Source organism: Rhinatrema bivittatum, chromosome 3 (assembly GCF_901001135.1).
Source record: "Rhinatrema bivittatum chromosome 3, aRhiBiv1.1, whole genome shotgun sequence".
NCBI lineage: Eukaryota > Metazoa > Chordata > Amphibia > Gymnophiona > Rhinatrematidae > Rhinatrema > Rhinatrema bivittatum.
Window position 1 is genome coordinate 450,117,541 of NC_042617.1, and position 14,805 is coordinate 450,132,345.

At 42.7% G+C, this 14,805-nt stretch overlaps 1 protein-coding gene across 1 annotated transcript; it reads right to left on the bottom strand.

Moving 5' to 3' along the window:
* Positions 1-1,675: 1,675 nt before the first annotated feature.
* ODC1 (ornithine decarboxylase 1) lies at positions 1,676-13,526 on the bottom strand. The gene is made up of 12 exons (XM_029595890.1): positions 13,380-13,526; positions 12,246-12,390; positions 12,015-12,160; positions 10,931-11,104; positions 9,905-10,077; positions 9,642-9,776; positions 8,905-8,986; positions 8,481-8,564; positions 7,660-7,822; positions 7,448-7,563; positions 2,401-2,615; positions 1,676-2,134 (listed from the first exon to the last, which is right to left on the bottom strand). The coding sequence occupies exons 3-12, from the start codon at positions 12,114-12,116 to the stop codon at positions 1,990-1,992; spliced, it is 1,389 nt and encodes a 462-aa protein (XP_029451750.1). The 5' UTR covers positions 12,117-12,160; positions 12,246-12,390; positions 13,380-13,526; the 3' UTR covers positions 1,676-1,989.
* Positions 13,527-14,805: the final 1,279 nt, after the last annotated feature.

Here is a 14,805-nt window from a genome sequence, read left to right on the forward strand (position 1 = left end):
AGCAGTGCCAACGCTGCTGGAATTGGGTCAGTGGTTGGTTCTGCATTCGGTACTGGAAGAACCTGGAGTAGATGCATCACCTTGTCGATGGCCTCCTGAACCATCTGGTCCAGTTCTTCTGAGACCTGGAGCAAGCAGACCCAGAGCTGGAGGGACCACATTAAAGGTGGAGTCACGGCTCCTGATATCCTGTTGGGTGAGGGTTGCCTCTGTGACCTGGTTGCTGAAAAGGTTGGTGCCTTTTCTGGACGGGGCTTTTGATGGCGAGGTTGATGATTTTGTTCCCTCGATGGTCCGAGACTTTTGATGCCAGTGGCAATGTTTAATCTCTTATGATCCTGTCTGTCCTGAGGGGGGGGGGGGGGGGGGGGAGTAGAGGGTGTCAAAGGCTGAGAAGTCATTGATGCTGGACAGTCACCAGCCAGAGGTCAATGCCAGTTCTGACTGTGTTGGGGTTTGAGCATGGAAGAGATGTGCCATCTTCTCCATTCTAGCCTTATGACCTTTTGCTGTCATAAGGGCACATTTGGTGCAGGTTAGGACACCATGCTCACATCCAAGACACATTACACAGACTTTGTGAGGGTCTGTGATGGACATTGTGTGATATACAGTCCAGGTAAGTTAAATTTTAGTAATTCTGTGAGGAAAATTCCTGGTCAGGAATCTCTGCAGAGCTCCTTAACTGCATGGGGGGGGGGGGGGGGGGGAGAAAAAAAAAAAAAAAAAAAAAAAAGACTGAAGGAGGACCCCTGCTGGCTGCAGGGTTGGTGCCATGCCCAGTAAGGGCCAGTCAAAGTTCTGGAAACTTTGACAGAAGTGTTTGTGATGGGCTCCATCCTGTGATGTCACCTATATGTGAGGACTACCATCCTGCTTGTCCTGTGAGAAACTTGTTTATGCAAAGTTTTGTCCACTAGCTATAAAAACTGGAAATATAACTTAAAAAACCAGTACTAAAATAGTAACTGCCATGGTTAGCTTTTTTTTTTTTTTGAGGGATAGTGCAGAAGAGGTGTTTTGACAGCTGTTCCACTGGAGTTTCACTCAGACTGGGATGAGTCTGGTGCCTTGACTTCATTTGCAAGTCATATCCCCCTCCACTAGTATATCTGCTCTGGTTATTGCATGGCCCCCAGCTTAGGGCAGTTATTGAACCAGCACTCTTTCCATAAGCCATGAATCTAATATTCACCCACTAGGGTGTTTTGAAAAACACAACAAAACAAAAAACTGTTTGACAGTTAAGTGTATTTCTGCTTTGTAGGGTGTTTTACTGATGCCCCCCCTTCCCTTCTATTCCTTGTACAGCACCATCAAGTTTGGAAAAAGGAGCATGCTTCAAGTAGACCTAAGTCTACCTAGCACTGGGAATGTTTTTTTTTTTTTAAGAAGGTGTTTGGAATAATAACTGGTACAGTCTGCATTTAGGTAAATGGAATGACATTTACAAATCCTGGTAATTCAAGCCTAAGAGACTAAAGCATCCAACTTACTCTTATCTAAAGTGTAGGCATATGTCCCTTCACTATTTTTTTTTTTTAATAGAGTGTAAAATACAAAGCTTGAAAGCAGGCAGGGTACACTGGATATCCAGTTTTGATACTCCATTTACAGGGAAACCATGACACTAAATTAGAATAAATACCCATAACATTTTATAAGAAGGCACCAGTATTTATATAAAGTTGTTTATTTAGAACATTATGGTCACACTACCATGACCATTCAATGCTGCCAATACACAAGCTACAAATGCTTGACTGACAGTTGAATGACAATCCTAGTATAATTTAAAAATAATCCATACAAAAAAAATTGTAGAGTTTCCATAGGAACACAGATAAAACAAAATGTGACCCTATCTCATAGTCATCCACTTTGTTGCACGTTGGCCCTACACTTAGTAGAAAGCTCTAGAAAATATTAAGTTAATGGTCCCAAGAACAAAAAATTTAAACTTGCAAGTTTTAATAACAGTAAAAAGTTTTATATATTAACACTAGCTGAAGCACAAGTTGCAGTATGTCGTCCAATTCCACTTTCCCAGGCACAAGAGAAAGGTACAGTACAGGTATCTTGTTCTTCCACTTCAGAGTGGATACCTTGCTCCTTTATCTGCTGCATTAGTTGCCTACAATGGGGGTGGGGGAGGGGGAGAAGAAAAAGAAAAGAAAAGAAAGTGTCCTTTAGACAAGAAGCTTCACTTAGACACAAGAGAAACCACTGGCAATTTGGAAATTGCCCACAGGTCTAAATAAGGCAGACCTACTGAACCACTCAAATCCATACACAATTTGTGTGGAGCATTACTATAGTCAAACTAACGTTTAACTATCACCTACAGTTGCTAAGTTGGAGTACCAAAGGGTAATGTGAAGCTATCCTAGAGTTGCTTACCATGCTTGTCTCGACATCACATAGTATATTGTTGGTCTTTGGAATCCATTGAAAGTTGAAGCAGCAGCAACAGTATAGGCACCCATGTTTTCAAACAGCATCCAGTCTCCAACGTACAGCTCTGGCAAATCGAAGCATTCAACTATACGATCAAGGCCATCACATGTTGGTCCCCAAATACTACTGGAATAATAATGCTCATCTGGTTTAGGCTTCTAAAAAGAGGGAAGAGACGTGCATGTTACAGTTTGAGAAGTTAGGAAGTCAGGTAACATCTTTTGAGTTAAGCCAGTCCAGTCTGATTTACAAAAAAAGGTTATAGTTCACCCCTCATATGTAATCTGCCTTGAACAGAATATATATAATACAAGTAAAGGAAAATTGGTTCTTACCTATTAATTTTCGTTCCTGAAGTACCATGGATCAGTCCAGACAAGTGGGGTTTATGCATCCCTACCAGAAGATGGAGACCGAACAAAAACTGAGGCAGTACTACATAAGAGTGCCACCTGCAGTCCCTCACTATTGACCCATACCCAAGCCAATATGTTTAACTTAAATCCCAATAAACCTGGGGCAAATAGATACTTAAACATTGGAGTAAAAAAAAAAAAAACTAGGCCCTTTTAGTGTGACAGAAGGCACATCTGGAACTATGTACACTTCTCATTGCTCTGAATATATCACATTAGCTCAGCAACATCCAGAAGTTAGGAAGTCTTCTGAAAGACTGGGATGATCTCTGGAGTGATCTGTGGTACATCAGGAATGAAAGTTAGTAAGAACAAATTTCTTTCCTGTTCATACCCTGGATCAGTCCAGAAGAGTAGGATTTACCCAAGCCCCTCTTCTACAGGATAGAACTTGGAAATACCCACACACAAAACACTTTTCCCAAAAGACATCTTCTCTGGTGCCCACAAATCCAAGCAGTAATGTTTGGATAAAAATTGTGAAGCAAAGACTACATCGTTGCATCTCCTGCGTAGAAAACTGCTGACACTCTTCCCATGAGGTTGCTTGGACCTTATCAGAATGCGCTCTCAACCCCTCCAGTACCAGCTGGCCCTTCCAGACGCAAGCTGAAGCTAGTGTCTTTTAGCCATCATGCAATAGTGCCCTTGGACAAAAAGATCAGATCTCTGAAAAGCATTTGTTGATAAAGAATTCTACTGGATGGGTGCAAATAAAGCTCCCTCATCATAAGTGCATCTGCAGACAAATATGGCAAAGCTGTTAACTCAATCACCTGGTTAATGTGAAAGAAGGAAACCACCTTAGGCAAAAAAAAGGAAGACTTGCAGTTTGAAAATCCTCCCTTCTGGCTGAACAGAAGCACCAGGAGAACAACCTTCAGGGTTAAGCCCTAACCAGTTCAAAGGGAGGACTATACAGCACCTGAAGAACTAAGTTCGGTTCCATGCTGGACAAAGCTTCCAAACAGGATACAAACATTTTGCCTGAGGAAGTGAATCACATCTGGATGAGATGCTAGTCTTCCCTGAATCTTACCTCAAAAGGAAACCTAAAGCTACCAGTTAAACCCAAAGGGAATTCTAGTCCAAACTTAGTCAAACTGTGAGAAGGCTAGAATCTACAGAAGTGTCCACCTTTAAAGGGTTTACCTTGTTCTGCAGACACCAGGATTCAAAGACTCAGACCGACATAAGCCAAAGATGTGGAAGGTCATCTTGCCTGAAGCAAAGTCAGACTCAGATTTACAAGCTGAGCCATTGCCTCTAAGGCCAAGCAAACGGGACTGTCCACTACCAGATGAAGGTTCATAAACCACCAGAATCATCCTGCCCAGATGATGCTCTATGAGCTGCAGGCCTCCACCCATGAGAGGCTGTGGTGGAAACATGTACAGCAACAGGTGTGCCACATGAGAACCAGTGCCTCAATGCCCTCCGATACAGCCTCCCTTATGCATTTCCTGAAGTCACCAAGAAGCCCACTGCTGGTCTGCCCAGCCTGAGTCAAGGAGAAGGCCTTCGCAAACAACTTCCACTCCCCCAGATCCAGACACTGTCTGCTGAGGAAGTCCGCTGGCATGTTTTCTACTCCAGCTACAAGGGAAGCTGCTATGCTTGCCAGATGCTTCTCCCCCTAAACAAAAAAAGATCTTATGCCATCAGCATATCACTAGGGTGGAACAAAGTCTCTAGTAGTGCTATAGTCATATTGTCCAAGAACACTCGCACTGACTTGCCCTGAATGAGTGGGAGAAATGCCATAAAGGCTTTATGCACTGCCCTGGTTTCCAGCCAATTGACAGACAAGGTCACCTCCAATGACCACAGGTTGATTTCCCTTGACAAATCACTGCCGCTGCTCCCCCCAGCCCAAGAGGCTGGCATCTGTGGTCACCACCACCTAGTCAGGCACAAGGTCCATGCTTTTTACCAGGTTGTGCAGAGAGCCACCACAAGAGACTGATCTGGCCTCCTTCAGCAACAGCAAAGGAAGCTGAAATTCCTCTGAAAGTGGATGCCAAACAGGACAGAGCCCTCTGCAGAGGATGTGTGCACAAAAACACCATGGAACTAGTTCCAGCATAGAAGTCATGGAACCCAGAACCTGCAAATAACCCCAGACCTTGGAACAGAGCCACAACAGTTGGAGGACCCGACTCTGCAATTTGACTACCCTTCCCGTAATCAGAAACACCTTAACTTGCCCTTCGTGTCAGAGCTGCCGCCACCATGGTGAATGTGCGAGGAGATGTTGCTAGACTGAAAGGCAGAGCCGGAGGGGCCAGGGCCAGGACCTGTGAGTCCCCTGGTGCCCCCCTTGGAGTTAGGCCTGATGGGAATGCCCAAGCCCCGCAGATTCTGTCCCGGAACTCAGAAGCTGCAGACCTGGACCCTGAGGGGCCAAAGGCCCAGAAGACCCCTCTAAACCATCCTGCTATGCAAGGTAAGCTTGGTGCAACAGGAGAATGAAATCTGGGGAAAAGGACAAACCTGGAGGCAAAATGGGAATCTGGTCTCCAAGGCCTCCGAGGTAAAGGACCTGGAGATCCTGCCCCTCTGGCAAGCCCTTGCGCATTGTGGGGGCCAGGATGGACTGGAAAGCCATGGAAGATCCCCCTCCCCTTCAAAAAATGGCAGCACGTGCTAAACAGTCCAAAGTGGCCACCGTTCCCATAGAAGGAGCCGGCAGACTCGAGGGCAGCAGGAGCCTATAAAAACAGCCCGATTGTGGCAGCTGTGCTCTTAGAAGTGCCAGCATTTGGAAACTCCTGGGAGGAGGGAGGGCCCTTTCTCCCCCTGAAACGCACCCTGAACAGAGGCCTGATAAGACTTAGGCAAGCACAAAAAACTAACTATAATTAAAAAAAAACAAAGAAAAAAGTGGTGTGAACCGTGGGGGGGGGGGGGGGATTGTGTCACCCTGGAGCCTGTCAGTCAACTTCCTTCTTGTTTTAACTTTCAACTTAAAAAAAAAAACCCAAACAGCTTCTCTCCCAGACCTGAAAGAAGCTGTCCAGCTCAAAACAGCTGCTGAAGTAAAAGGAGAGAAAACCTGACCAAAAAAAAGAAGGGCTGCAAGCTGCATGGCCGGCCTCGTGAGGGGAGGGGAGGGATCTGGACCACGAGATTCACACCCCACAGAACAACTTGGACCTTGACAGGTCCACCTCAGAGCAGAGAATGACTCCAAGGAACCAGTCCCCTGAGAGGAAGGCTCACATGAAAAAACCTAGAAAGAAAAACCAGCAAGGGTAAAAAGAAAAGCCCTGCAGGTTAATGCAACAGGTCTTTTCAAGCAGTGTCAGCAAGGCTTTTCTCTGTCTCCATCTGCTGGCAGGGATGAATTAACCCAGGAAGTCTGGCCTGATCTAGGTACGTACAGGAGCTTCATATTGTTGGTACAGGCATTTCTCAGCCTTATTGCTAGAATATGATTATAGGCTCCATTTATCATACTGAAAATAAGAGTCCCTGAAGCAGAGACAATATACCTCTCAATATGATAATCTCAGGCTGTTGACTGGGATACACATTAAGGAAATTAATTTAAAAAAACAAATATGCATATGAAACTAAAGATACACATGAGACCTATAATTACACACTTGTTTAGCAATAAGAAGGCTGAGAAGATAAAACATCTGTGGGTAGCAATATGGAAGCCTTTATTTTTATGCTGCATGAAAACAAAATGTATCTTGATTACTTGTGTGTGCTAGTCTACACTTGATATTAAGGTAGCAATAACGTTGTTATTCTGAAGATGAATCCCAACATAGAACAGGAAGAATTCTGGACTAGTCTGGCTGGACTCTAGGAAAGGAAATTCAGGTAAGAACTCCATGTGTCTTCATCAGGCCAGACTAGTTCACATACATGGGATGTACCCAAGCTATCCATCAAGCATTTTGATGGAAAGGAAGTGTTCTGAATAAGTATGCAAAGATGACCAGGTTGCTACTCTGCAAGTCTCCAATTACACCAACACAAAGTTCTCTCTGTGAAGCTGCTGTGCCCTGCAGAATACACCCTCAATTTCTTGGACAGCAGCAATCTCTAGGATGTTAGTCTCCTTGTTATCACTTCCTTACTCCACAAATCAATACCTTTTAAGGTATTCTAATCTTCCTAGAACCACTAAACCAGAGTAATTATACTCTAAGACTATTATAGTGACCTTTGTTTACAGCAGTCTGGAAGAGGAAAGCAAGGAGATGGGGGTGGTGTGGGGGAGAAGAGGGGTAATTCCAGCAACTTCTTGAAGCCCTGGCCCATTGGCTGTGTTTAACTGAGGGCAGCTTCTAAGGGGCTCCCTCCATCCAAATTTCTAATCTTTACTAGGCATGACAAGGCCTCAGCTCACAGCACAGAATACTTGACTGCCACCTGCTGAAGACCAGATACTGGTAGGCTGAGTTCAGCACAGGGGCCTATAAGCTGCGATATTAAGCCATTTAACTCTCCCATCTGCTTGTTGGAAGGCATACCATGCATTTGGACTGGTCTGGCTGGATGAAATGAAAATCGAATATAAGCAGATAATTGATTCAACCTTAAAACAAGAAGTGTACCTTTTGCAAGACTGGTTTGACATGTGCATGATCATACAGAATGCAGTTAAATGAGCCATACACGCCATCATTGACATAATACATGAGGGTCTTATTGTTGATACCATCTTCTTCATCTAGAGAAGAGACAAGAAATGAATTAGAACTTGCAGATTTCACTACAAAGATTTGAGACTAAAATTAAGGCATAAAACTTCTAAATAAAGTTGTACCATCAGAGCCGGTTTGTTCTTTTATTACAACTTTCTTAGCAATAATATTGACTGCCAGAGTGAAAGCTGATGCAACATAATATCTGCCTGGTTCTGCAATGATTTCCACACCCGAATCTGAAGGGAAGTATTTATCCAAAGCTGGATTAATCACACTTGTAATCTGGAAAAAAAAATTCCAATTAGTTTAAGACGGTAAAAGTACAACAGCTCCATACTAACACCTATTCCTTTACTAGAATTGTGTATTTACCACTCACACCATTCACAAAAAGTCTAGGACTAGATGTGAGCATTTAATATGCTCATAAGAACATAACTACCATACTGGGTCACACTGAAGGTCCATCAAGCCCAGTAACCTGTTTCCAATAGTGGCCAATCCAGGTCAAAAGTACCTGGCAATGTCCCAAACAGTGGCATGGAATCAGTGATTAGTGGCTATACCTATTTGGCTAACAGTTTATGAACTCCTCCAGGAGCTTGTCTAAACTAAGACCACCTATGCTAACTGCCTTAATCAAATCCTCCATCAATGAATTCTAGAACTTAATTGTGCTTAGAGTAAAATGATTTTCTTTGAAAGCATAAACAGACTAGGAGACACTATGAAACTAAGTAGCACATTTAAAACAAAGATTTACATTGTAAAATCATGACTGCATTAAAAGACTATCATATTTTCCCCCCTCCCCCAAGATGACCAGTCCTAAGCTCTTCAGCCTTTCCTAACAAGGACACAGTTCCATCCCCTATATCGTTTTGTCACCCTTTGTACAGCTTCCAATGCAATAGCTACAGAAGAGAGAGTTGCACCATACCTCCTCAAACTTAAGCTTGACATCTTCAGAACCAGGGAAGCCACCACCAATATCTAGTAAATACATATTGAAATCAAGTTCAGCCTAAGAGGAAAGAAAACAAGAGTAAGTCTTATAAGTTGTACACAGAGCATTAGTCTTCACACACAACTACCACCTTACCAAATAGTTTCACATTAGGTACTGACTAGTCAAGCCTTGCATTGTATAAACACAAAGACCTATTTTTAGCAAGGATGCCAAGCACATAAGCTACAGACGTTCACAGCAGCTCAATGCTGGCCACTCTTAGCCAAAGAATAAAGGCTAACTTGTGGGGGGGAGAAAGGAGACAGGAATTTGCAAGACTAATAAAATGGATCTTTGATTTTACTTTGACCCTCCTACCCAAGCAACCCCTGCATTCCTAAAATGCTTAACTTACCCCCATATCAAAGACATAACGAGCATCAGCAACTGCCTGCACAAATGTCTGAGGATCTGTACATCCACTTCCAACATGAAAGCTAAAAGGGAGAGTAATGATTTTTTACAAACCTTAATTACAGTAACTAGAATCACTTGTTACATTTCCAGTCTAAACTTTCATTGCAGGAAACCACACTATCCTAGGAAGGCTACATTTTAAACATTGCAGTAAATGTCTGAAATTACATGGTAGCTTGAACACAGCTTCTAGCAATATAATTTTCAGCACAAGTACTTTCAGAAGCCTAATTTAATAGTGAACCGGGGGCCATCAAATTTAGACTGTGGATTAAGTACAGCATGACATTAGCCAGAACACAGCATAAAACGTTATGCTGTAGCTGAAGAGTCCCAAGTCAAGAGACTTTAGGGAGAAACCCACCATCTTGCCTGATTTGCAATAGTCAATAGTGGAGTTAAAAGCACTCTTCTGCCTTCCCCCTCCCAAAGGTGGTATCAGAAAAGAAAGGATTATACAGCCAAAAATGGGAACTAGTAAGCATTACAAATACTGTAGGACAAGGTTTCCCTGCAAGTCAATTAAGAATCCCTGGTAGTGTTAAAGCTACAAAATTAAGTAGCTCTGATTACAAGTATAACTAAACAATCAAGGTAGCATTATAAGGTTAGCTTAATAAAGAAGAGTTCCTACCAACTAATTTCATTTTCAAAGAAATTAAAGTAAATACTGACCTCACACCAACAACATCAATATTGAGGTCTTTTGCTCGTTCAAGCAGAATCCTGCTTGTTTTAAGGGTAGCCCCAAATTTAACACTCAAACGACAAACTGCCTTGGAATCATCTGTTGCAATACGCAAAACCAGCCTAATGGGAGAGAAGAAAAAAGCTTCAGCCTTCCAAGTCTTAACTTGGAGTGTAGAGAGCAATATATGAACTAGGACACATTTCCATGCTTCTGAGTTTTAGCCATTTGTGTTACTCTAAACACTTACTTGGCATTTGGATGATTCCTTGCCACTTTCATCAATTCTACTTCACTGTCAAAAGTCATCATCTGAACTCCACTATTGGCAGCATATTTTATTTGTGACACCTGCTTGCAGGGATTTGCATAAATTATTCTCTCTGGGGGTACTCCAATGTTCTGCACTAGTTGGATTTCAGTCTGAAAACATAAAAGTTGTAAGAGTCCTGTGAATCTTTGTATAGTTTTAAGATTAAATGTCCACCCCTTAAATTCAAGAATATTTTAATAACTGGGTGTGTGGTAGTTACATTATATGTTCCATGTACTTTCAAGATCTCAGAACCTTAGTATTAAGCATTCAACCTTCAGATTGTGTTTGCTCCAGAAAAAAAAAAGTTCACTATTTACAGAAGTTTTTCATATTTAATCAAAAAATCCTATAGCAGGTCATGCTCCTCAAAAAGGACCAGAAATTTTTGTACATGTATTTTCACACACTACCAACTGTTATCGCATCACTTTGAATCATTAAGCTTAAAGTACCGTTTCACAGGTCAGTCTCAAGAAAAAAAAAACCCCCACAAAAAAAAAAACCAAACACCAACCCCCCCCCCCCCCCCCAACACTTCAATGACTGAAACCCTTCCACAGCAAGAGTTAACTAAACGTTGAATAAACACACTAAATAGAAATTCTAAACTCTAGAAGTGGTATGTAGTTTTTCCTGGAAACTAGGACAGTATGCAGTGGAAATCTTGAGCAGAATCACATTCTAGACACCTAATTCACCACAGATTATAGTTGTCATTTTCAGTTTTCATGAAAATGTATGTACTCACAAAAATAAAACCCAGATGGAAGAGTTTGTTTCCACTGATTTTTCTCCTGCTCATAAGTCATTTTTCCCCATTGATTTTATTATGTTCCAACATTGAAATTTCCAGAGGAAATAAAGTTTAAAAAACTTGGGAACAAAGGTCCTTAGTTATATCTAAACACTGTTGTGAGTGTTTAAGGAAACAGTTAGGCCAAAAGGTCAAGGTGTGCTTACCTTACTAGCACAATCAAATCCTGATCCTAAAGCAGAAAGCGTTTTGAGTATTGCTTTGCTGTCATTACACTTCACAGCATAAAATGGAGTCACTCGAGGGAGAGCCTTGAGCCATCGCAAATGTTTCCTAAGGATATCACCAAGATCAGCCACATAGAAAGCATCTTTGTCATCCTATAAGTTAAAGTATAATTTTGTTTAAGTGCTCTATTTGGGTGAATCTCTTATTCAAAGAAGCAGGCAATAAATCCAGGATTGTATTAAAATACTATTAGAGTACTCTTATACAAAAGATTACAACCTCCAAAGCTATAAACCAAGCTAGACATGAATAATCAAATTGTAGGGATGCTGAAGTGAAATACATAGTAACTTAGTAATAGCAAAAGAGGGATCAAATGGTCCATCCAGTCTGCCCAACAAGCTTCTTATGGTAGTACCTGCTGCACCCTATGGAGGTTATCCCATGTTTCTCTTAAGAGTAGCAACTGCCACTCCATGCAGTTATTCCCAAGCCTCATGACAATCCATTAAAAAAAAAAGAGTTTACCTAGTACTAATAAGCCTTCTTGAAAATTCAAACTGTGCTGAGTGTTTTGCTTATGACTTGGCATTAGAAGCAGTCCTGTGTTTTCACTTATGTCAGGGCGGTGTCATCTATTCCAGTTCCTTTTCCAACCCCCCCCCCCCCCCAATCCATAACTTGCATTCATTCTTTAATGCCAGGCTGCCACATCACCGATGGAGATTTTTATCAGTTATTCAAACATCTGGGTATTTACATCTTTTATCCCCCTAAAGATACTTTGATTTTAGTATTTCAAGCTAGAAAATTAGCCCTGTTAAAGGATGAGATATACATGCCAAACACCTGAATTACCTTCCAGAGAGGAGGAATACAAAGAAAAAAAAAAGGATGGGTTTAACCTACTAATTGCTAAATAAATCAGTTTATCCAGGGAAGCTATGGATGGCCTCCGACTGGATCAAAGCCCTAGTCAGGCAATATAGGTCATACACTACGGGAAATTGAAGTAATTAAGATAAAAAGGAGTATACTCTCCCAGTTAACTGAAATACTTACAGAGAATGACGCCTCATTTATCTTCTGTTCCAGTATATCTCTGGCTAAAAATCCTTCTTCAACAAAGCTAAACTCAAATTCATCGTTGCTAAAGCTGTTCATGGCTTCTCTGTTTTCAGTTCTGGTCACAAACTCCGTGCAACAAACTGTGGCATAAAAAAAAGAATAGGTTACATTCAATCGCATTATTGGAGGACATATTTAAAAGGCAGAGCAAGTCGTCATACTTACATGGACAAATAAGATGGCGTTTAAATGACGGTTACTTTCAGCGATGCCACCAAGGCGGCTCACCAGTAAAGTAAAACACTGGTAAATACAAGGAAAGAGCTAAGCTCTCCGAGGAGCCCTTGTATGTTGATATACCGCACTCGTTCTAGAAAGAGGAAAAAAAAAAAGGATCAGACTGATCGTGAACCTGTGAATGAAGGATAAAAGATTCGCTGCCAGCCTACCTACTCGCAATTGCACGATAAGAAAAGCATTCAGAAACCCACACAAGATATAAGCGGTTCCCTGAAATGGACAATGCATGACGCGCCACCGGCACTTCTGGCGTCATCGTGCCCTTACGCGGCGTAAAGCTAAAAATGGCTCCGTCAGGCCCGCCCAGACCTCCCCCCAGCCAAATGCGGCCCCCCTTAGGGTAGAGTCGGAAGCTCGGCTGCCACAACCCTCTAAAGCAAAAAACTCGGACACAGCGCACAAGGCGCCGCGTGTCAGCAAGAGACGCTAGCCCCACCCCCCCCGGCACTAACTGACGTTTCTCGCCACCAATCGCAACGCGGGCCTGTTTCGCCTTGCTTCCCCATTGGCGGGAGCCCCCACGCAACCATCTGGTGCGCGAATTCCGGCTCCGTCATCCAGAAGTCTGCCGGCGTTAACAACTGGAAGGAAACACGTTTCGTTCTTACAGGGAAGACACACGAGACGGCCAATTCCTCCGCGCTGTCTACCCTCCCTGGGCTCCTACCTACTACAGCGGGTAATTCCCGAACCTCATATACACCCACCGAAGAAACTAATACAGTAGAACAAAGACCTCGCCATCTCCCGAAGCTCACATTGGGTACGGGGAAAAAAAAAACCCGTAACCGTTCTTTGTTGCGTGATAACAGTTAAACTATGTGAGCCTCAAATGCAGCAATCGCACGCACAATGTCATTCTCTTCAGTCACCATATTTCTTCTAAACGCAGAACTTTTTTTTTTAAATTTAAAAAGATGAAAACTAGAACAAAGCCTAGATGGGTAAAGAACTAGAGCGTTGGGCACATCTCTCCTTCAAATCAATAACTAAAAATCCCCCCTCTCAAAAAAAAACAAAAAAACTCCGCTAAGCAAAATAAAATACATAAAACCTTACCTTAAAAAGCATTTACGAAGCCTGTACCCATTGAGGCACGAATTTCTAAAAAGGAAAAAAAAAAAGACGGCAATCGCACGCCTCCCCACCACAGACAAAACGATAGCTAAGAGCCGGTTTGGGACACAAAGCCCGGCAGCTCCTAGGTACGCCTTCTTATAGTGTAGCCCGCGTTACCATGGAGACACACCAGCTTAAACCAGCACTGATCGGTTTGTTCCGGGAGTGGAGTCTTCCCAGCTGCGGCGGAGCTGGTGACGTCAGCGGTCTTGGTTGAGCTCGCGCCCATTGCTCGTTTAGCCACTGAGTACGTTGCAAAGCTGGGGGGGGGGCAAGAGGAGCCTTTGCTTCCTTTCGTCTTTTTCTTCAAATTAAATATTTTAATTTTTTTTTTTAAAGAATAAAGAGGTGAAAACTAAAGTCCATTGCCTGCCTCTGTATTTCTGTTTAGTGGGGGTTAGCAGTATGCTGGTTTTGAACATATATATATATACTTTATAATTTAATAGTGGGAAATATGTTTAAATATGAAAAAAAAAAAGCCAGTATCGTTATACATGGCTGACTTTACCCGCACAACATGCTTCTTTAAACTGGTAGATACCAGAAGCAAAATGATTTAAAGTTCTAAAGTGAAAGCTTTTAATGACCCCACACGAGATATAACTGTTTAAGATGCTTGAAGAAGTATCAGGCAGATACAGTACAGTGCGCACTGTTAACCGGCATTTGGACGTGCGTTTTCGACGCGCTAGCTTTACCCCTTATTCAGTAAGGGGTAATAGCACGTCGACAACGCACGTCCAACCCCCCCCCCCCCCCCCGAGACTAATAGCGCCTGCATCAAGCCAATGCATGTTGATGGCCCTATTAGTCATTCCCGCACAATACAGTAAGTAAAATGTGCAGCCAAGCCGCACATTTTACTTTAAGAAATTAGCACCTACCCAAAGGTAGGCATTAATTTCTGCTGACGATATTAAGTCGGAGGTCCCAAAAGTTAAAAAAAAGTTAAAAATAAAAAAAAAATAACATTTAAAATCAGCCCGCGGCTTGCAGGTTGAAAACCGGACACTCAATTTTGCCGGAGTCTGGTTTCCGAACCCATGGCTGTCAGTGGGTTCGAAAAACGACGCCGGCAAAATTGAGTGTCGGCTGTCAAACCCGCTGACAGCCGCCGCTCCTGTTCAAAAAGAGGCACTAGGGACGCGCTAGTGTCCCTAGCGCCTCTTTTTACCGCAGGCCCTAATTTAAATATTTTGTTTTACTGTATCACGCGCACAGGGCACTGGCCTGTGCGCGTGCCGGGAGAGCGGATGCTCGCCCGCTCTCCCGCAGACTTTACTGTATCGGCCTGTATGTAGGAAGAGAAACTAAATAAAAGAATTTCCTAAATTTACTACTACAAAATAAGAAAGGTTGGAAA